The sequence below is a fragment of the Ceratotherium simum genome, chromosome 1 (assembly GCF_057802395.1).
Source record: "Ceratotherium simum simum isolate JZ-2026a chromosome 1, ASM5780239v1, whole genome shotgun sequence".
NCBI classification, from domain to species: Eukaryota; Metazoa; Chordata; class Mammalia; order Perissodactyla; family Rhinocerotidae; genus Ceratotherium; species Ceratotherium simum.
Window position 1 is genome coordinate 49,474,741 of NC_141900.1, and position 22,561 is coordinate 49,497,301.

General features: G+C 32.5%; 1 protein-coding gene across 1 annotated transcript in view; it reads right to left on the minus strand.

The window, feature by feature from the left end:
• Positions 1 to 5,853: 5,853 nt before the first annotated feature.
• Positions 5,854 to 22,561, minus strand: part of MEOX2 (mesenchyme homeobox 2) — a 61,345-nt gene continuing 44,637 nt past the window's right edge. The window contains exons 2-3 of the mRNA XM_004431409.3: positions 20,575 to 20,747; positions 5,854 to 6,130 (exon numbers count right to left, since the gene is read on the minus strand). Coding sequence (XP_004431466.1) covers positions 5,906 to 6,130; positions 20,575 to 20,747 — 398 coding nt within the window. The 3' untranslated portion in view covers positions 5,854 to 5,905. The remainder of the gene's footprint in view (positions 6,131 to 20,574; positions 20,748 to 22,561) is intronic.

Here is a 22,561-nt window from a genome sequence, read left to right on the forward strand (position 1 = left end):
CCGCCATGTGAAAAATTAGATTTTGCAAAGAGGAATGTAAAAAGTAGTTCATTTCAATATTATTTAAGGAAAATTTGGCAGGGGTGGGGGAGAGCAAATATCCAATAATAGGAACTTTGTTTTTTAGAACATACTACATCCATATAAGGGAATAGTATTTAACTATTAAATGTGCTTATATTATATTACTAAGCATAAAACAGAAAAACCTCATATTACAGAGCAGTGTGTATGGTGTTTCAACTATTACTCAAAATATACATTTATACTAATAAATATTTTCTAAAATTTTATGTTATGCAAATAAAAAAATTTCTGTTACCCATATATATTCAGAGAACAAATTGAAAGCACTTCTCCTAAGGAAATATCTGAACATGATTTAATATATTGGCTAACAAGGATGCCTAAATCTACTTAAAGAGGCCTGTGAGTATCTCTGTAAGTAATACATTTTAGTAATCAGGGTAACTAAAGATTCTGACAGAGTCTACATGGGGCTACCAGATAAGAGTTTGGTCATGATTAAGCACTTTTTCATTTAATCAATTTGGTTTGTAGTCTGTTGTCAAATAGAATATTGTAACAAGACACAGTCTCCCTATAAGCATTCTGATTTTTACCTCATAAATTATACAACATTTAGTAAACATTTTATTTCAGACACAAGTGATAAATTTTGTCCATCATCATTCTCTGACGTCAGCTAGAGTTGCATCTCTCCACCAAGCAAAAATTTGACAAAACGTGTGGTAGTCAGAGGCAAATTAAAAAAGAATATCTGATGAGTGCTTCTAAAAGAAATTAAGTTGATGCTATTTTTATAAAATTTGTAATGTCACAAGCCAATTTTTCTATTGAATAATCCAAGAAGTATGGTTTATCTTATCTTAGAAAACATGTTCTCTATGCACTTTATCAATTATTTTTAACCCCAAAACATTGTCTTACACTATATAAACCTGAGATCATGAAAAATCAATATATTCTAGGGGTGGCAAATCCAAATAAAAGTGAGCTCTGCTCTAAAGAAAGTGAAATCCAAGGAAATAATTTACCTGGAATTGGTAGCTCGGCTTTAAATATATAGTGTGGATCTAACGTTTCATCAAACTGGGCAAGTAATGATGTATTTTCAAAATTAACATTTGTACTAAACATAAAAATGTGGCAGAATATTTAATGTTTTCAATTGTCAATATATTACACATATGCAAAAAACACAACGTATGTTTAAATAATTTTAGGATAAATGTAATTGTTCCTAAACCTTGAGATATCTCTTTTATTTAAAGCAAATACATGTTTACCTTAGTGCATTTAGTTCCTAAAAGGCAGAAATATAAAGTACAGCCCAAGCTTGATATTGCTATATACTCAAATCGCTATACCACCCCTTACATGAAGTGGATGTGACAATAACTTATACTTGCAAATTCATTTTCTTTTGAAAATTGTTTCTGAAAACCATTTTTAACAAAAGTAAACACTATTTTAATAGGAGTTTACTGAGCTGGCTGAATACACTGTGACACAAACAAAATTTTCCTTGATTTTTCTTAACCGTGGTTTGAAGCTGGATTTGAATGAAGGCTATTAAGAAGAAAAATAAGATATAAAAGAAAAATAGGTTTACTCTCTTAAAAGTACTCTCAATATATTTAACTATTTTAAATGTCAAAATGAGAGTATTGTAAAAATATACAATAATAAAGAATTACTTAGATGGAGAAAAGCCATATTTAGATCCTGAGGTACATATTTTATCAGTTTTCAGAGTTTGGTGTAGCAATCTTTTGGGGGGGGCATTTTTGTTCCTACTTCTAGCATTATTTTACAAGAACTAAAAGCAGAAATGTTGAGGTACCTGTGAGAAAGACTGTTTTTCAATATTCTGGTCAGCCTTAGGCAAGAAATACGAAAACATAACAAAAAACCAAATGCTTTTATAATGGTGTTTGCAGATCAATCTTGCAGATTCCCAATGCTCATAAGATTTGGAATGTTTAGAATATCAAACTAAATGCTAAATTCTCAGTAGCTCTGAATTTATTTTTATTTATAGATTGCTTTTTACTGAAAGAATGCAACTAAAGGAGCTGACAAGAAAATACAATTATTTCCCAAATAGTTCAAAAAACTATAACAATTAAGTATGTAATATTGTATTTGATAATTTAAACATTGCATTGTAATCTAAATACTACTCACCTCAAATATTAACTGAATTATTTTAATACCATTTTATTAGAAAATAGGTCATGGTATAAGTGACTTATTCTTAAAAATCACCAGCCTATGTATACTTAGAAATTAAAGTGAAAACATTTTACAGTAAACCTTTCTAGTCACTAACTTAGGATACTCTACCGTTTTGTTACTGGTGTTATTTTAGCTCTACAGTTTCTTCTAAACTTCTCTAAGAAGAAAATAAGCATTTGCCATATGCCACTGGCATATAAATATGCCAGTAATTTTTTTAAAATGTTCTTGAAAACCAGTAGCAGTAAAAGCATAAAATATTTATTTTTATATTTTACTTTGTTTTTCTATCTGCCCTCTAATCTCATCTTATTATCCTAAGGAAAACCGTTATTGAATTTCACAAGTGGTTCCCACATTTATTTTATGTAATGTCATTCAAGACTGTATTAAAACTGAGGTTGGAATTGTTTTAAGTGCATTTAGTTAGTTTTAAAAAAACAAAATGGCAAACTCAGGTCTTAGTTCTCTGGAGGGGAAAATATAGGCTGACAACCCTAGGTAAATATGGGAAGTAAGAGGTAGTTGGGGTCATGTTAATAATAAGTTAAAAATATGTGGATCAGCTTTTGGAAAAACTTTGTAGTGTTCATCCCTCTGAATCCTGCTGGAAAAATTACTCTAACCATGATTCCATACTATTTTCAGAGAAAGGTACTTTCATGCTATTATAAATTTCCACGGAGCTACAAGGTCTGAGACAGAATTACATGAAAAGGGCAGTATGTGAAAAGATATAACTATGGCAAGCCAGGATACCAGTATAGAATAAAAAGAGGTAGAGTTCTTTTGGATTTTGTCATTTCTGGAGTAAATTAAACGTGATAGTACATGAGAATACCTTAAGTTTTCTTACAGGATTTTAATTCTAGAAGGATGTTGAGGTATTATCTAGCAAACCTATGTACCACTTTTAAGATAGGAGAATACTAATATATTCCAAAAAGACAGCAATTTCTTCTAATTAAAATTAACCTAGCCTGCTTGTTTACTTGTCAATGTGTCGTCATAGTACTAATGTGCTCCAGTATCTTATACGGTGGATCATTTTAATCCATTGTGAATAAAATGATGCCCCCTTTTTGTCAGTCAGTGGCCTGTCCTGCCTGGTAGCTTGTTCATGTTCTCTGGAATCAAATTTCATTACATCATTTTAGAATACCTCACAATTCTCTAACAAGGACATGGTCCACAAGACAAATGCCTCATATTTCCTAAATGTCATATCTATTCAGAATCACTTTTTCCTACTTCATTTATCATACTAAATTGAAATTCTTATATCTTTCTATTTGGCCACAACTCTTAGCTCTCTCTTTGGCTACTCCTAAGCTGTCCTTTCCTCTTATTTCTGGAAATTATTTTCCTGCCGAAATGAATTATCCTCCACTTGGTCCCTATTGAACTCAATTCGATTTATATCTTCTCACTTCTCCAATTTGTCAAGATGATTTGAATTTAAATCCTGCAATAAGAGAGTCAGTCCACCCAAGTAGATGTCATCACTACAAATATATTTTGTATTCATTCAAGAGATTGATAGAAGAGTGCTTGTTTTACACATAGAAGGTGTCAGTCTGAACGGTCTTCCCCCCAAGTTAATTTAGAAATATTGTAACTATTGTGATAAAATTTATTACACAAAGGGAAAAATATGATATAATCTAATGATTTCCTTTATTTCTTGAATACTCTATACATATCATGCTAGACTAAGTAAATTATAATCAATTGAACCTATTTTTTGTCAGTCTTTCCATTCTAAAGCAAATGAAATCAATTAAATAATGATGTTTTTGGAAATTTTTACTGATTAGTTTTCTCTATTTCTATTTCCAATTAGGAGGTTAGGGAGAGCTGCTGGATATTTCCTAACGTTTCTGGTTAAAATATGGAACAAATGAAAAACAGCATTATAAAGTTATAAATAGGACTTAGGCATCCAATGCATGTGTAATCATGCATGATGTAAAATACTTTAAGTTAATATAATCCTTGACGTCTTATATTAGTAATGTCCATCAGGACTGAGAATTCTGATGAGCTTATTTAGTTTATTTTCACATCAACAACTTTGGATATTTTGACTTAGAAACAATTATTGAATTAATTCATGTCTATTATACATAAATTTAAAAGTGTATGACTCTTTTTTATCTCACTGTGCTGAATAATATTACTTTTTCTCCTACTTTTACCTTTGATTTCATAAAACACACAAAGAAATCCATTTGGCATATTCTTCAAATCAGAAGAAAGTTTAATGTATTACCTATTCTCAGATGCTCTTTGATTACCCAAGGATTGTTCGTTTCATAACAAAAAATTTCAGAAATCAAAAAAATATAGATGACATTAATTATCATCACCTGGATTTACACAAGTGCAGATGAATTTGGGGCTTTCTTAAGTGTTTATACTAAAACCTGTAAAATTTAGGAAATCACAGTAGGGAGACCAAAATTATTTACAAAGGATCATTTATTAAACACATTTTTTTTACAAAATACAAAGATTGTTGTTCTGCATGAATACATCATATATATAAAAAAATAATGCGTTTTTATTGAACTTAATTTGAAGACATTCAGAATTTTATCTTCTACCAACTTGAGGAATCGATTTTGCTTTGCAACTTGTCTAACACCATCGCCAATCGGGGGAAATCTTTTTCTTGTTAATTAAATCATATTTATAACGGCTAACATTTTATAGGAATAAAATCAGACAGTGTCTGTCATACAAAGCTCTTTCTGCAAGGTAACTGATTTGCCTATGATCCTAAATTTCTTTCAAGCTATAAGATAGGAAGAATTGAGGAGCTAGGTAAGTTTTATAATAATGTATTAGCAGCAGTTGATAGAAAATGCAACATAAGATTTGTTTTGTCTGTGGTACAAGAATATGCCCTATCAGACTCTAATGTATTTTTCTCTACTTGAACACAAGTAAGCATGTTCTGATTGTTTCTTGGATGACAAAATGAATAAAAAGACAAGAAGCTGGTTCTGGTCGTCATCGTGAGTGCCTATTTTCATCAGCTAATATGAATGCATTGCTAAACTTAGTGAAGACAGGAAATGACTTAAGGATAATATATACAGAGTTAAAATACATTTTTTATCCATTTAAGAGTGATTTCAGGCACTATGGCTGTTCAGGATAAAATGTTTCATGGTTTATTCTTGATAGCAATTTAATTGTCAGTGCAAGCAAAAGCTAATACCTGCCCACTGTCATACACATGACTTCGTACATCTGGAACGTTCAAAGCAACTTCATCTTCTGCATCTTCATTCTGGAGGCATCTTGAACAAAAATGTCTCATAGTTTGCTCTTGATAGCAATTTAATTTTCAGTGCAAGCAAAAGCAAACACATACCTGCTCACTGTCATACACACGACCAACACAGCTGGAATATTCAAAGCAAGTTCACCTTCTCCATCTTCACTGTGGAAGCATCTTTAGTAAATGGCACTTAGTGTAAACCCTCTATAAATCATGAAAAACAGACTCACGAGGCCTGAATTTAATAATATTAAAAATCACTGTCATAGTCATCTCTCTGTGTAAACGATGTTTCAGTAAGGCTTGCCATCACCACATTTCTTTCCTGAGATTGGAGCTGATCCTCTCTGTGTATCATAAGTGCGCATGCTCTGAGCTGTGGTCACTGTCGTGGCTGTCTTCATTTGCTAGCGAGTCCCCCGTTTGCTGGAGCGTGGCTGCACCGATTCCAGAAAGCTCGGAGGGGAGAAGTGTTCCCTTTTTCACATTCACTAGTTCCTTTTCTCGAGCTGCCGCTCCTTGCTGTCCCCCTTTGACTCTCTTCCACTTCATTCGCCTGTTCTGGAACCAGACTTTCACCTTCAACAAATACAAGGAACAAACAAACAAAAGAAAGAAAATTAAATGGACATTTTTTTCCTCCTTTTTTTGTTGTCATTCAAAAACCAGCCCCTCAAAGGCTTATACAAGGACACTATGAAGGAGTGAATATGAAAATAATCACATTAAATTTAATCAGGTCCCATATTCATGATAATAACTGTAAAACTTTCAGAAGGTGCATCCAAAATATTATATTTCACATTGTATGATGCATGATACAAAAGAATAGGCAGGAGAGAACTCTATTATTTTAGGTTGCTCAAAAGTATTTGGCTTCATAAAGAGTTTCTACGAATTAGAGCTAACATTTTAATAATTGTCTTGCTCGAACATTCCCCCCCCCGTCCCCCCGCAAGTTCTTTGACTTGAAATCTGTTAGTTCTTGAACCAATTTAAAACATGCTCAGGGAGCTACTGATGAAGCTGTAATCTGAAAGATCATTCTGTGCCTTTGCGGTCCACCACTGCGTTCACAAAGCTTTATTTGACTATTTCACCTCAGAGTGAGTTCGTCTTCTTTAGAACTTTTCACTTTTCTTCTTCCCTTAGTACTTTTACTTTATTTTGCAAAGACATGATTCCAATAATTTCCTAAAAATAAAGTCAAGATCAAAAATTTTCACTGACATTTGTTAAATGCTAGTACTGAGATTATATGTTATATAATTCACCTCAGCTTTGTAGCAATAAGTTTTCCTTCTAAAATCTTAATTGAATTTGCTGAATACATTTAAAGTATATATATAATAAAACAAAACATTACATAAACATGCATCAAATGACCATCCATTATCAGAACCAGAATAATATTGGCATCATTTCATCTTCTTGTTTAGGAAGAACTTTCTTTTCCTTTCACATTGCATTTTTCATCATTGTATATTCTTGTTAAGTGTTGCTTTTACATTGCATTTCTCTGTCTATTCCCCTCAAAATTAGCAAAAGCCTGAATTTTATGTTTATCATCCCCAAGCCTTTATGTAAAACAAGAAACATGTAAACAGAACATGTAAAACAGAAACAACTTTTTCCACAACATGTGATCCCAAAAAGTACTGTTCAATTTTGCTTGTTTGTTAAGCTTATCAAAATGGAATGTTCTTAATTACAGGCTTCTTGCTCTATCCATGTTGATTCAAATGACTGTAATCATTCATTTTTTATGATTGTATACTATTCCATTGTGTGAATATGCCACAGTTTATCCATTCTCCCGTCCATGGACATTTGAATTACTTTCTTTTTTTTTTTCTTTTATAAATGATGCTGCCATAAACATTCTTTTATTTTTGTTCTGATAAACATGTGATAGAACTTCTCTGTGTATATATCAAAAAGTTGCATCAATGGGTCACAAAGGTATATGAATGTTAAACTTAACATGATAATACATAAAAATTAGTTTCCAAAGCTGCATCAGTTTAACCCCCTGCAGTCCAGTGTGTAAGAGTTCTTATTGATCCACATCTTTGTCAACATTTGGAGTTATTAGTCAATTTTTCCCCAATACAGTGACTATAAATGTTATCTCACCATTTTTTTTTTATTTTGCATTTCCTGATTACTAATGAAGTAAACCATCTTTAAATTGTTTATGGCCCATTTGTATTTCTTCTTTTGTGAAATGCCTCTACATGTTTGGTTTGCATTAATTTTTTTTTAATTTAATTTTATTCTTTATAGACTTTCAAAATGTGTTCTGAATGCTAATTTAATGCTTTTTGGTTATATGGCAGCTACCAAATTCTCTCAATTTATAATATGTCTTATTTCTTTCCCTGGAGTATCTTTTGATGATCAGAAAGTCTAAAATTTAATATATTCAAATTTTCGATTGTTTCTGTTATGACTATCACTTTCACATCTTCATTAAGAAACTTCTTTCTTCTGAGGCCATTAATATATTCTTCTATGTCTTCTAAGACTTTTAAGGCTTGCATTTCAAATTGAAGTGCTCAATCCATGAAGTATTGATTTTAGCATATAGTGCAAAGAAAAGGTCTAGATTTACTTTATTTCATATAGATAACAAATTGTCCTAAGACCATTTATTAAATAGTCCACCCTTTTTCCAGTGATCACTGTTTCAACTCTCACAAATCAAGTTTCCATATATGCATAGCTTTGTTGATGCACTCAATTTTTTATCCTTGTGGAAAAAACCACAGTATTAAATATTATAATTTCATAAATCTTTATATCTGATAGAGATAGTTCTGTTTTATTCTACTCCAGGACTATTTTGAATATTCTCCATTTCATTTTAGAAACAAGCTCAATTACTGTAAATTCACAGCACTAAAGAGAAAGCGAAGAGAATATTAAATTTCCAAAGATATATTTATTTTAGTGGTCTTCAAATCACAATACTCCATCAAAATTAGTACAATTTCTTCAGATGCTTGCACCACAAAATATTTAAACTAAGGCATTTTTCAATTCTAGATTTTCCTTGGTCTATTAGGCCATAATTGAAATCTTGTATTCTACATTACTGATACATGTATTAATCCATTTCACAACTAAAAAGTTGAGAAAATGTGTGTGCCATTTGAGACAACATGGATGGACCTGGAGGGTATTAAGCTGAGCGAAATAAGACTGAGAAAGAAAAATACTGTATTATTTCACTCATATGTGGACGTTAAACAAACACATAGATGAGGAGAATAGAATACTGGTTACCAGAGTGGAAGGGGGTGGGGGGAGGGCGAAAGTGGTAAAGGGGAACATATGCATGGTGACGGATAAAAACTGGACTGTTGGTGGTGAACATGATGCAGTCTATACAGAAACTGAAATATAGTGATATACACCTGAAATTTAAACAATGTTGTAAGCCAATATGACCCCAATAAAACAACTTTAAAATTTTAAGAAAATGTAGAAAAAGATTGACTAAAAACTAGCTGATGAGTGCTCACTTATTATTATTACTTAATAAACCAAACGATCAGTATTTACCTTTTATTACATACCCCCTTAGGGATAGGGAACTATACTATAGGTGCTATTTATGCATTATTTCTAATACTCGCAAGTTTTTCTATATATTTTTAACATTATTCCTATTTCATAGATGAGGAAGTTGAGACTCAAAGGTTAAGTGATTGCCCCAGATACACAGATGGGAAAATGTGGTGCCAAGATTTAAACCCAGGGGTTGGTCTGGCTCCAGATTGTGCTTTTTATTTTTTGTGCCTGTTATATTTCAAGCTCCTGCTTTTTAAGTATTTAAGATAAAAAAGTAGAGCATATAAAGTATGTGAACTCTGTCCATATGATTACTATCATTTAGGTCATTCTCCTACTCGATATAATTAGGTTTGTAAATATGACACTATTTTCCTATACTATAATTTAGATAATTATGCTACTCAATTTAATTACCTCTGCAAGCTTGACATTGCGTGCTGCATTAGATCTTTTCCACATGAGTTGGGCTCTACTCCTGGCTTCACTTCTGAGTTTCTGTGTGAATTTGAGAAAATTATACTTCTCTCTGCCTCAATTTTCATATTTGTAATATTGGAATAATGAGCCTTTCAAGAGTCTCCATAGGGACATTTTCTCCATGGACAATTCCAGATGGAAAAAACACATCATCATCATTGTCACCAAGAGCTGAAACATAAAGTCAAAATAATCTTGGCAGAAAATGGGAGGAATAGATTTCTTAAAATCTACACTTATTTCCTTTTCTGGGAGAAGAGGTACCGCAATTCTATAATACCAGTATAAAACCTGCTATGTGCAATTCTAAATGAGAAAAATGTAAAAATATGGTATTGATTTTAGAAACAGTATAGGCTATTTTGTGTTGTTTTCTATGTTACCATGTGAAATTTTGCCATTTCAATTTTTTTTAAGCAGACTGATAAAAGACTTCATAGTTTTCAATAGTAGCTAGATATACATACATAAAGATATATACATATATGCGTATATGTGTTATGAAAGCATGTGATGATTACATAGTAATTCTAATATCTTTATATACTATTTTCTTTAAAGGTTAGATTACATATTTGATACTGGAACTCCATTAAATTAGTAATGGAACAAAAAACAGCAACAAACATATGATGGGCATATCTTAAAAAATTGGAAGGAGTGAAGAACTTCAAAAGTCAGTGTGTCCAGATATTTTCAAATATACTATAAAATATTGGGGTGAAATGAAATATGGAGAGTAAGATTTTTGGAAAAAGCATGTTTTTATACTGGTATCACAGCATTAAAAATAAATCTATGAAAGTAATCCCAGATTATAAGTCAGTATTGCCATTAGAAAAATAACACCACAGTTTTATAAATAAAGAAACTTTATAGTTTAATTTAGTACCACTTCATAATCCAGCCTCATTAGCTGGATTGAAAAAAATAGCTTTTAATTGTTTTTAAGATAGCTAAATCACAATCATTCAAATGCCAGACACTTCACTTTTTAAAAATGAATATGCCAATTATTTTGATTAAAATTTACAAGGGAGTTTCATATAATAATTTGCATTTATAAACTAAGTAGACTAAAATTAATCTCACATTTCCTCGGTGACTTGGAATCTCTATTTATTCATTAATACACTTAATATTACTGAATATCTAGTAACAGGTACTGCGTTAGATCAAAGATGTGAGGGGTTGGAGTGAGGGATGTACAAATAAATAAGACATAGTCCCTGCCCTCAAGGCATTCACAGTCAAGAAAAGAGAGATATATAAATAACAGTTTACTGGCTGTATCTGAAGCCTTTGGCATATACTGAGATGCATAAGGATTAGCTTCACGTTTTACAGAATATCCTTAAACTTTTTGCTGTTCTAGTTGGTGTCATTGCTAATCCCCTATTAAGAGGTTCCGCTCAATGGTCCATGAGATGGCATAGAACTCTACCCCTACGCCCAATGTACTACTATGTTATGTTGCCACACAATTATTATAGGAAATAATTTCTTTCCTCTGGAAATCTCATGCTCTTGCTGTTCTTGACATCCTGTGTGCCTTCTGAACTTTTTGTCCTAGTAACATAGGGTAGTCCCCTAGATTCTAGGAAATCGGATCATCAAATATTTTGCATACAATTAAAACAAATCTATCTATCTTGGAGCATGATTTATAAATTTTGTGAACTTCTTTATTTTATTTGGGCTTAAAACCAACTTTATCTTCTAGTCGGCTATTTCTCTAGAAAGTGCTGGATAAATGAGGTGTTTTTTTGTTTCGCTTTGTTTTTAATATATTTTGTTTTTTTCAACCTTGGATCTAAGGCAAGATTCTATATAAAGTATGTTTTGTTACCAAGTACGATTAATAACATAGATAAAAATAAATCCTTTATCCCAAGAATCTGAGTAATGAAAAGATACTATTATTCATGAAATCAAAGCAATATGAACCAAACCTTACAGGTTCTTAATATCTCTGCATGCAGATAATATTTTTCAACAAAATCTTCATAAGAGAAAATAACAAAAGTATGTAGTAGCCTGCTGGATTAGTAGTGAATATTTAAAGTCCTCAGTTATAGACCTTACTTTTCAGGACATCTGCTTATTATGAAGAAGTCTCACTTTTAATCTCTTAGTCAACGAAGTATTTAATATTTACTCTGCCTGGATGTTCCAACTACTCTTTAAATAAATAGAAAAACATTTATTCACTCTTCTTACTGAAGAAAGCAGTCAAGAGAATTTTGCTGTGATTAATTTGTTTGCGTGATGTTTTTCAGAATCTAGAAACCATATTTTTGTCTTTAATAAAAATACCGTAAATGAGAATCACTGTTGCCAATTGCTAAACATTCATTTTATCTCTTTAATTTATTTAGTCATTCACATTACAGCCTTCTATGTACAAGTTCATAACACCTGTCCTTTTAAGGTTCACAATGAAATGTGTATCTGTATTGTCACACAATTTCCTAAGATGGCCAGAGGCAAATAGGTTGATAGAAAGTTGAATCTACATAATACCATAACTCATATTTACATAATACATAAATGTCCATCTTTTAAAGAAACAAGCATAATACCAAACATATGGATGAAAACTGAATATTTCTGTGACAAATCTGGATGTCTCTAAACATCTGGAATTTGTAGATTTAATATTCCAACTGTTTCCATTTATATCCGGGCACTTGAAATACTGAAGACACTGCCTAAGAAATATTTATTCACATCTTTAACATGTGAAAACATACAAAGAGTAATAGTATAAATACAATTTTCAGATTTAATCAGACCCCCTGTGATTAAATTGGGTCATGGCAGCTGATCTAGTAAACCCAGGGCCCTGGAAAGACTTGCCCAAGTAATTCAGTGGCAAAGTCAATAGTTAAATCAAAGAATTAGAACCAAGACTAAGAATAAGAATAAGGTAAGGGTGAAAGATGGGGAAAAGAAAGCTTCTTTACTCTTCATGCCTGAATAGATAAATTCACATCTGATTAAGAGCAGGAATCTCTCAACTATTTCCAAGAAGCTCGTCAGAGCTACCAGTTGACTCTGCTGTTTCTACATCTTTGCGATGCGGGCTTTGGAGATGGTGGTGAGTGTGTGTGTGTTGGAGGATGAAGGGCGTTAGGACATATTTCACGACTAAAGATTGAATTCCTGTCTAGAGGGCTGCCTCGCACCTTTATCTTCTATTTTAGCACAATGTTTATGACCAGAGAAACATTTCCCTGCCTCAATAATTTTCAGTTTTGAAGCTTCTTTTTTATTTCCTATTTAGAATGCTTGAGAATCGGGCTCACCAGTGAGTCATAAAACATTTATTACTTCACATGTTTTTAAACAAACTGAATCTACATTAGCTATTGGCAGCAGCCATGGGCAAAAAACATATTGAACAAGAAATAACTCTTTTTTGAGGCAACTGAAACTTTCCGTAACAAATTGTAATGTTATGGATACTATTCTATTACAAGCCAATTATATGTATCACATTCTCCTTTCCAAAAATGCACCCCAATTAACCATTCAAATGATGAGAAAATTTTCAGAGGATTGATTCCTTTTAATCTGACTTTTAAAAACATCACAGGTGTAGCAAATGCTAACAATGATACCTCTTTCTGTCATACCTGATGAAATTCAACTCGAGTGGTCTATTTCATTAATATTAATTTATAGTGAAAATTCACTACACCTAATCCCATTTTTTACACAAGATAAAAAAATAGATATATGTTTTAGTTAAGTGAAATATTGTTTACCTAAGTATATCATGAATAAATGACTTCAGCAAATCTGGGTGAAAATATCAAAACTAAATTAGGCATTTTTCTGCTTTATTGTTTTAAAAAATTCCTAATTAGCAATTCTTGAGTACATGGAATTTGTGTATTACCAACCACTATTGGTATTTATCTTGTTTAAACTACAAAATCAACTGGAATGGAAGTCTTTATTTTCAACATCTTGCCTAATTCTGTGATGATGTTTAACAATAATGAGCAAAATATTGTGATCAGTATATACCATTTTGACTAACAGCCTCTTCTAGCCACTGTCTAATTAAGTGAAACCTATCATATATAAATATTTGATTGAAACATAGAAACTCACTAGTTTTATAAGAACAGTAGAATATTGGTAACTTTCTATGAGTAAATCTAATTAAATTAATATTCTGATTATTTCTAGACAACCTTCAGTTTAACGTCAGAGTATAAGTGAGCCTTGATTACACTAGTCACTGCATTTATTATATTCAGGGATGATCTCCTTGGATCCCAAAATATTGTAAGAATTTATAATGATAATTATTATTATCATATGAATATACACTGACCACAAAAAATAGTTGATAATTTCAACAACAGGGAAAAGTTCAAAAATTTTTTAAAAATCTGTCTCGCATAAAAATTATAAGTGATGAAGACATTTGAAGTTAAAAATCTATTCTAAGTTGAATGCATCTCTGAGTTTTTCATAAGAAGTCATGGAAATAGGGAGACCAGTTGGTAGAAAGTTTTTTATAGCCAAATCCTCTAGAAATTGCCTATTCTCTTAGGCCTGTGTTTATTATTTTAAAGATGTCATAGAACGTATGCAAATACTGCTCTATATACATAGGTAGATAATAGAACATTTCTTTAAAATGGAAGACACTTACACAAAACTTGCACTGGCTCCTCAAAATTTCCAGAAGCTCCTTTTAGAATTTTTCTAAATTATACGAAAAAAAAAAATCATATGTATGCAAGGATAGTGTGGAAAAGGAGTAATCTTGCATAGCAAAAAAATCTTTCTTTAACATTACACTTTGACAATCCTATGATGCGATGTGTAATATATTTCAGAATATTATTGTTGATTTGTTGATTAAATATAAATTAATATATTTGTTTCCTTACTGAGAAAATTAGGAAATAAAATGTGGCAAATTCTGAGTTAATGGGAAGAATTATCCTTATCCTTTCATTATATCAGTTTGATGAATGCTTACAGCAAGAATCTATAGAGCAAATTTCAATAAAGTTTCTAAAATAAAGGTTCATTTTATATGTATATATTTTTACATGTATACATACATATACAAAGACATATATGTATGTATGTGTGTAATACATATACTAGACAGAGAAATATTTGGGTATCTCTATCTCTATCTACTCATCTATCTAACAGCATTTAAAAAAATAGATTCTTTATATATTCTCAAAGCTGGTTCAATAAAGGTAGGGCCTTTTTTTTCCTGAAGTTTTTTTTCTATATTATTTCAAACTTTGATATTTACATTTGTAAATATTTAGAGATCAATTAGTTATCTCTCAGTCTTCTACTTTATACAGGTAATATTTCCGAAAATTGATTGAGGAAAGGGTTGAACCATTGATCTACTCTTTATAGATCTTGCCTTATTATTGATCTTAAATTCCTTTTCTTGTATCATAACCTTTGTTTTGTGGAACCTAAGGCAGTTCTGAATCTGGCTTTTAGATCTCACCGCAAATTGTCAGTATGTATTTCTTTTTAAACAATGGCATTCCTCAGAAAATATCTCTTTTTATTTCAAACTAAGATTCCGCCCTATATTCCACCATCAACTCTTCCACTCCCTGCTACACCCATTTTTCCAGTTGGAGTCAAATCATGTTTAATCTTTCAAAATAGCAGGCACACCATGATTTAAGCAAAAAAACATCTTACTATTACTCTAGGAGACTGTTAAATACTACTGTAAAGAAATGAGGACATATTCTAAAATCACTGGCTACACAGGTAGTTTTGGATTACCTTGAATACACAACGTCTGGTCATGGAGACAAAATTTATTAGCTAAATAACTAAAAGTATTCATTTAAATTTATAGAACTAAATCTGCAAAGGAGAGGGCTGTGTAAAATGCTGAGCAAAAGACAAAGCCACTGTTTATTTGGCACACGAAAAATTCTCCCTCATAGTCATCCAAAAAATGGACGCCTATTTTGAAAATACTTGGCTTTGAGCCATTTAATGATTTATGAGTAACAAACAAAACATAATCCCTCTCATTTCCACTAAAGCAACATGATCCAACTAGGTGGGATTTTCCATTTATTTTGGCAGAGGTATCATGAATTCGGTCTGTTTATTCCGGCAATCTTAGCTCACAAATCTGCAACATTGCACTTTTGATTAGCTCTGTGAAATGATTTTGTGAAATGGAAGGATCTACCATTCTTTCTATATTTGGCAGCCTTGACTCTATAAAAATGTCCATTTTGTCACTCCTTTTATAGTTTCATGCAGCTGCCTTCTCTCTTCTTCCCACTGTGAGATATTAAAAATTTGGCGGGAGCCTTCTCCAAGTGTATCTGGCTGGACGAAAAAGCCAGAAAAAGTTTGTCAAACTTAAAAATACTTTGGGATAGGAGGGTCTTTAGACTGACTGGCTCTTCAAAATATTCCAAGTGGCTCTGCTGACTGACGATTATTAGCTGTTGATTGAGAAGGGTATATGAGAATGTGTTGTAAACTGGAAGCTGTAAGTTAGAAGCTGGAAGATTACTGGCGTGGGGCCTGTTCTGCAAAATATCAATATATAATTAAAAATATTTGAAGCTCAACTTTATTTTAGTGTCTCCATTTTTATTTAACATAGAATAACTTTCTTTAATACCTATGTGCTAAGATGAAATTACTTTATAAGTAATTTTTTCTCCTTTTTTTTTCTTCTTCCTTAGCCAGATGGAGTTCAAAGTTCAAAGGGGGATTATACCCTTTCCTGACCTGTAGAGGCATTGCATTATGGAAGACACAGACATAAGAGTCTGATTTCTTTGTGAGATTTCAGAATTATTCTTCAGGTAGGGATTTGAAAATTCAAGTCCTGAGTGATATTTAAGAATTTAACGTATCTTACTTTTTTTTAAAAGGAAGCCTAATCATTATTGCAAATCTTTATAATCACATGTGGCCCATCATCAAATGTGTGGCAGATACATTGATTGGTGATATAAGCAAGGTAGATGTATCTATAAATAAAACATCAGTTTTATATACGCATATTTTTAGACAACTATATAACATTTCTAGATAAAGTATACCTAAGACTACTTGTGATTACAAAGTAAGTTTTCATTTAGGAGTAACTTATTTCTATAAAACAATTCTGCTAGAGATTAAAATGATTTAATATTTGTCGTTTTTTCCCTTTACGTCATATACATATGAGTTCTATCTCTGTTTTGGGGTCTTGAAAGGCTTTTAAAAAATCAAGAAAAAATATTTTAGGAGATTGAAAATTCTGTTAAAGTTAAGGAAAACATTGCACAATATGGAGTTATATATAATATTCTTTGGTGTATACAATTCAGTTACTTTACTAAATCTCATGTTATTTTAAAGTATGGAAAAGATAAGTCTTGCAGAATGGAAATGAAAAAAGTGCATATCTGTAATTATAATATTTTAGATGCAGAAATCCTACAAAAGGGTGTTATTCAAGAATTTGTAATGTGAAGATATAGATTATGTAGATAAATATGTATGGCATTAATGCAAAATCAAAGTAATGAATAGCTCTATCCCAATTAGAAAAAGATGAATGAAAAGCGTTCAGTTTATAACTCTATATAACTTTAAAAGCCCAACTTTGAGTAAATAAACTGCAACTATCTCACTGGGACGAGGGCCCCGGCATCTTGGAGGAATATGTTTTCAGACCTTTAAGAGTAGCAAAATTGTTGATTGACAGCATACAATATCTTTCTGATAAATTTAACAGTGCAAAATTCAACCCAGAAAACATGAATAAAGCCTTCAGATTCTTAATTTAAGATACTGCATGTGCACAGAAGTGTAAGAATACAGCGAACCTTTGACATAACCAGGAATATTCACCCATACAATCCTGTCATTCCTCTCTGTGACATTCAACACTCACCAAATTGTTAATACTTGTTCAATTTTTGCCTCTTTCATGAGTTCTGGCAGAGATTTGTCCAGCTTATTTTAACAAGATTTTATTTCTAGCACCTTGCCTAACAAATATTTGTGTTACAAAAGAATTAGTTCACCATGCCTTGCATAGCAAAGATTTTTCCCCCTCTGGGTGATAGTTATGTTTTATAGTTTATGCTAAGAATTCTTTCACATTCATTATCATATATAAACCTGAGTAGAAGAAAGAGAACTTAGTTTTACTTTCCATTTTGTGCCTTAGGGAGATTGTTACTTGTCTAAGAATACACAATTCCAATTAGCAAAGCTAAAATTTTTGTTCAGATATTTCTCATAACAATTCAATTTTTTCCAACTAACACATAGGGGCCCTCTAAAGACTTAGTTTTGATTGAGGATTTAGAGTCCATATGCATGCGTCTCTTTTTCATATTAACTTGAAAAACTGCAAATAGAGATTTATAGGACAAAAAAATCTTCTACACAATATCAAATTTTTAATTCTTTGAAAATCTAATTATCTCTCAAGTTTTTTCATTATTTTTTTCCCCTATGAGGCTATAGTTAGATTCTTTCAGTAATGGCCTCCAACAAAATTTGCCTTCCTTCCATGTATCCACTCCCTTAGGTGGTTCCCTCCTACGTTGACACTGATCCTGATCATATGACTTGCTTTAGACAATGGGCCATTACTAAATATGATGTAAGCAGAGGCTTTGAAAGCCCTTGTACATTGGAGTTTTTCCTCTAAATACTTCTGGGAATGCTTCTACAACCATTTGAAGAGGCCCAGCGAGCCTATTAGAAGCGGAAACCGCACACAACAGAGACAAGCTGTCCCAGCCGAAGCTACCAAGACCAGACAGTTCTTAGTCACCCACCAGCTGACTGAAGCTCTATGAGGGATCCAAGAGAGGCCAGCAGTAGAGCTGCTCATTGAGCCCAGTCAAAAATCTCTGACCCACAAAATTGTGAGCAAATTCAATGTTGGTTATTGTTTGATGTCTACAATTTTTAAGTGGTTTGTTATACAGCAAAAGCTAACTGATACAAAATTGAAAAGGGATCTTTTCTAAACAACAAAGATTAAAATTGTGTGTATATATATAAAATTTGCATATAATTCTTTTCAAAAACTAGCAAATCAGGAAAAAAGAAGAAATATCCAAAATACCTTCAAAATTCCCAAACCAAACTTACCGAATTGCTTCTAAAAAGAAATTATTCTTAGCCAAAAGTGAAACCTCTGCTCTCTGATCAGATAATGACAGATAACCACAGGCCATCCCCCGAATAGCAAACACAGAATCTTGACTTTTCTCTTGAGTAAGAGCACAGTACTGTGGCCCATCATTTCTGGAGATTGGAAGCAGACCCTAGTTTCCTATTGCCTTGATGTAGCAGATAAAACATGGTTGCATTTCCTAGAATTCACTGTCTTTATATAAGGATATTAATGTGTAATTCCTCCCCTCCCTTCTTTTTTTTTTTTTCCTGCTCCCAGTTAAAAAAAAAATAAAAATAAAACAGATGTCTGATGATATAGATTTTGGATCCTGCTTTCCAGCATGCCAAATCTTGTACACTTATGGAGAAAACTTTGTGTGTGAAGTTCAAGGAAAGGAAAATGTGCTCCATAACTTAGGTACTAGTCATAATATTTAATAAAATATAAAGTGCCAATAAATAAAACCACATAAAAGTGTTTCTCCATATATTTCCACCACCCAGAAATATCCTACCAAAAGCTGAAATATAGAAATTAACAGAAGCAAAGCAGATGATTTAAGAAATTGGATAAAATAACTTGCTCTTCTAAGATAGTATTCATTTGTCCACACCCTGTTGCTAGTTCTTTGGTTCCAATGGGATCCTTGGAGGAGATGCATACAGTGAAAGAGGAAATGAGACTCTAGTTCTAAGAGTGCCAATCACAACTGCACTGTCCATAAAGATGTTTGCATTTGCCTTTCAGGAATGTTTTTCTAAAGATTAGCAACTATTAACCATCAGTAGGCTAGATTCTCCCAGGGCAAATCAGAATCCACACAAAGAGCGCACTGGGAGCACTATTGGAGCAAATTACTTGCCATTCAAATAAAATCCAAGAAAGGATCTAAAAAGTAATTAATTAAAAAATATTACTAGATCTTATTAACTGGGGTCCGCAGATCTTTAATGATTTTAAAGTGATCTCTAAATGAGTAGGTACCAGAATTTTGAATTTCTGAGTTTAGTACAATTTCAAAAATATTTGAGGTAATGGGGTAGAAATATTTGCTAATGATCTATGTGCCCTTGCTCCCATCATTTTCTAGCCCCCTTGACCTTAAGTGGCACCATTGACTGTTTCCGGACATTAGAGTGTAAATGGAAGCGACACGGGTCATTTCCAGGTGAAAACATTTAAAGGTCAATGCATGAACCTCCAACTCTTTCTTCCCTCCTGTGGTTACCAAGGACACCACATGTTGAGATGCTAGAGAGCCAGATTGGGTCCATGAGCAATTATTTGGAATGTTGGACTTGTAAAGTTAGTATGGAGAGTGAGCAAATAATAAACTTTTTTGGTATGTCATTGAGGCTTGGGAGTTACCATATTACTGCAACACAACAAACCCTACCTTGAGCAATGGAAGACACTAACATGGGATTGCCAACTTTCTATTATGCCAAATAAGGACATTTTAAAATATAAGCAAACAAAATTCTTCACCATATGCCATTATTATCTAAAAGAAATAATATTTTAAAAACAAAAAATGTAGGAAGGCCACAATCACAGAATAAAGGATGATTCCTTAAACTGAATAAATGTAGTTTTCTTTAAAACGCTGCTATCTTATCCTTAATTTTGTCATTTTGCTAAGCAAAAACTTCATCATGGAATGGAACACTTGTCTTCCAAACAGTGTTTAAGAAGCACAGGTCTAAATATTTCAAAAATATTTAGAAAATGGTGAGAGAAGATTGTTGACCCAAAACAACTAAGAATGTCATACCATGACAATGTCCCACTTTACCTGTCTCTCAGTGAGATCCAGGTTCACTGCTATCTCATATCGCCTCAGTCTGGTCAGATAATTATGATGGGCAAATTCTGCTTCAAGTTCTCTGATTTGCTCTTTGGTAAAAGCTGTCCTTTCCTTCCTGGGTTTGCTGTTGACTTCTGACTTGTAATTTCCTTCCTGGGAGTCTGAAAAAGTAAGAGAGAATTAGAATTAGTTCATTCATTTAAACACATTCAATCATATCGTTCACAACAGAAACATTTATTGAGTAACCACTTTTAGTGGTTAGACATGAGAAAATAGAGACAAAAGACAGTAAGACTGATCTCCCCTCAACAGAGTGAGATACGTTTCTTATTTTTTCAATCTGCCCTCAAGTGACTTACAGCCTAATTAGAGAAGTGTCTAGTTTTCTTCTTTTGAAATATGAAGAAAAAATTTAACTGTTCTTAATGTGCTACGATAATAAGAAGAAATCAAAGCTTCTCTAGAAAACAATTTTAAATATAAAATTTTGTCCAATAAGTGGTTTAACATATACACTTGAGGTCTAAATATAATTGAACAGAGTGATCCAAAAAAATAGTGGTGACTCAGTATACGAATATTTGAGCAATTCAAATGTTTAGCAAATGACATAAAACTCAGTTCAAGCTCAGGGTAAGTATATGTAAGAGTATGTCTAAATTTATTGGCCAAGTTCAGTCTCCTTGAGGTCAATAGCAATGCTTTTCTTTTATTTTGTATAATATTTAGTCCAATGTGGAATCTATAAATAAAATTGTGTTCACAGAACTCAAAATATGAACAGAGTTTTAAAATGTTATTTTCATTATATATGAGATAAACATAAGATGCGCAACACCTAATATCAGCTATCCAAACGCCAAATCTTACAATGCCATGTAGAAATAATAATAATTTAGATCATATCATTCCATCTTTCTTCCTAAGGGTTCAAGACATAATTAACATATAGTATTTCATTTATCCTCATAATATCCCTGAGATGTAGGTTAGAAGACATTCTTAATATCCTGAAGAACAGAATTTGTGTCTATAATGGAAAAAAAATTTCACATAAATCAAGTAATAGGTAACCTTATCAGCTCTAGTAATTCATGTCAAATTTATCCTCAGTGAAATATCAACATAATCAAGATAAAGTGGCATATTTGTGCTCTCTTTAAAATTATTTCAGTTTCCTACTTATTTTGGAGCATTTACACACAAATAGTGATGTCTTTATCGTGTGCGAGGACCATGAACTCTTCTATGTGCCCAAATGAGAGAAGTGATATGGGAAAAATGATGGTTAATCAAAGGTTACCAAGAGTGACATTTTAACTGACAAATGTAATATGGTACGGCTTTATGAAGGATCTTTTTAGGCAACATTTGTTTCTTTATCCAATGATGTTTGAATATGTTAAGCAAAAAAAAACCCTGATTTTTGGTTTTTTAGTGTTCTTTTTCTTTCTGTCTGGCTGAGGGAAGTCTAAGTGAAGTCAAGAGGGCCCTGCATAATGGAAATCCACTCGACAAGGTGCTTTAATGTAAACAATTTTGTTTTGACTCTTACCAGAATTTAAGCTGGCCAGATGTAAAGTTTTCTAGGTCTAGCAGCAGCAGCAGCAGCAATAGGTTTGTATCAAAATTTTGGCACGCCGGCCATTACTTCTCCTCTGAGGAATCAGAGTATGTTTCACAGACTGGTGCACTGGCACTGTCAGAAATTCTTCAGAATTCACTGACCACATTTCTGGGCTTGTCGCTTACCCCCGTGTTGACTGGCTCCCCACCCTGGCAGAGTAGGCAGGGCTTTATCCAGTGCAAAAAGTGGATTGTGATATGTTATGCACAGACTTTCTGTACTTGATAGTAAGCCGCTGGGAGCAGATGAGTTACGTGCAAAATGATGTGTGAGCTCTCAGGTAGGCGGTGTTAACACAGTGCCAACTTACCCGGCTCTAAGAGGAACCTGCAGTCCATCATCCAC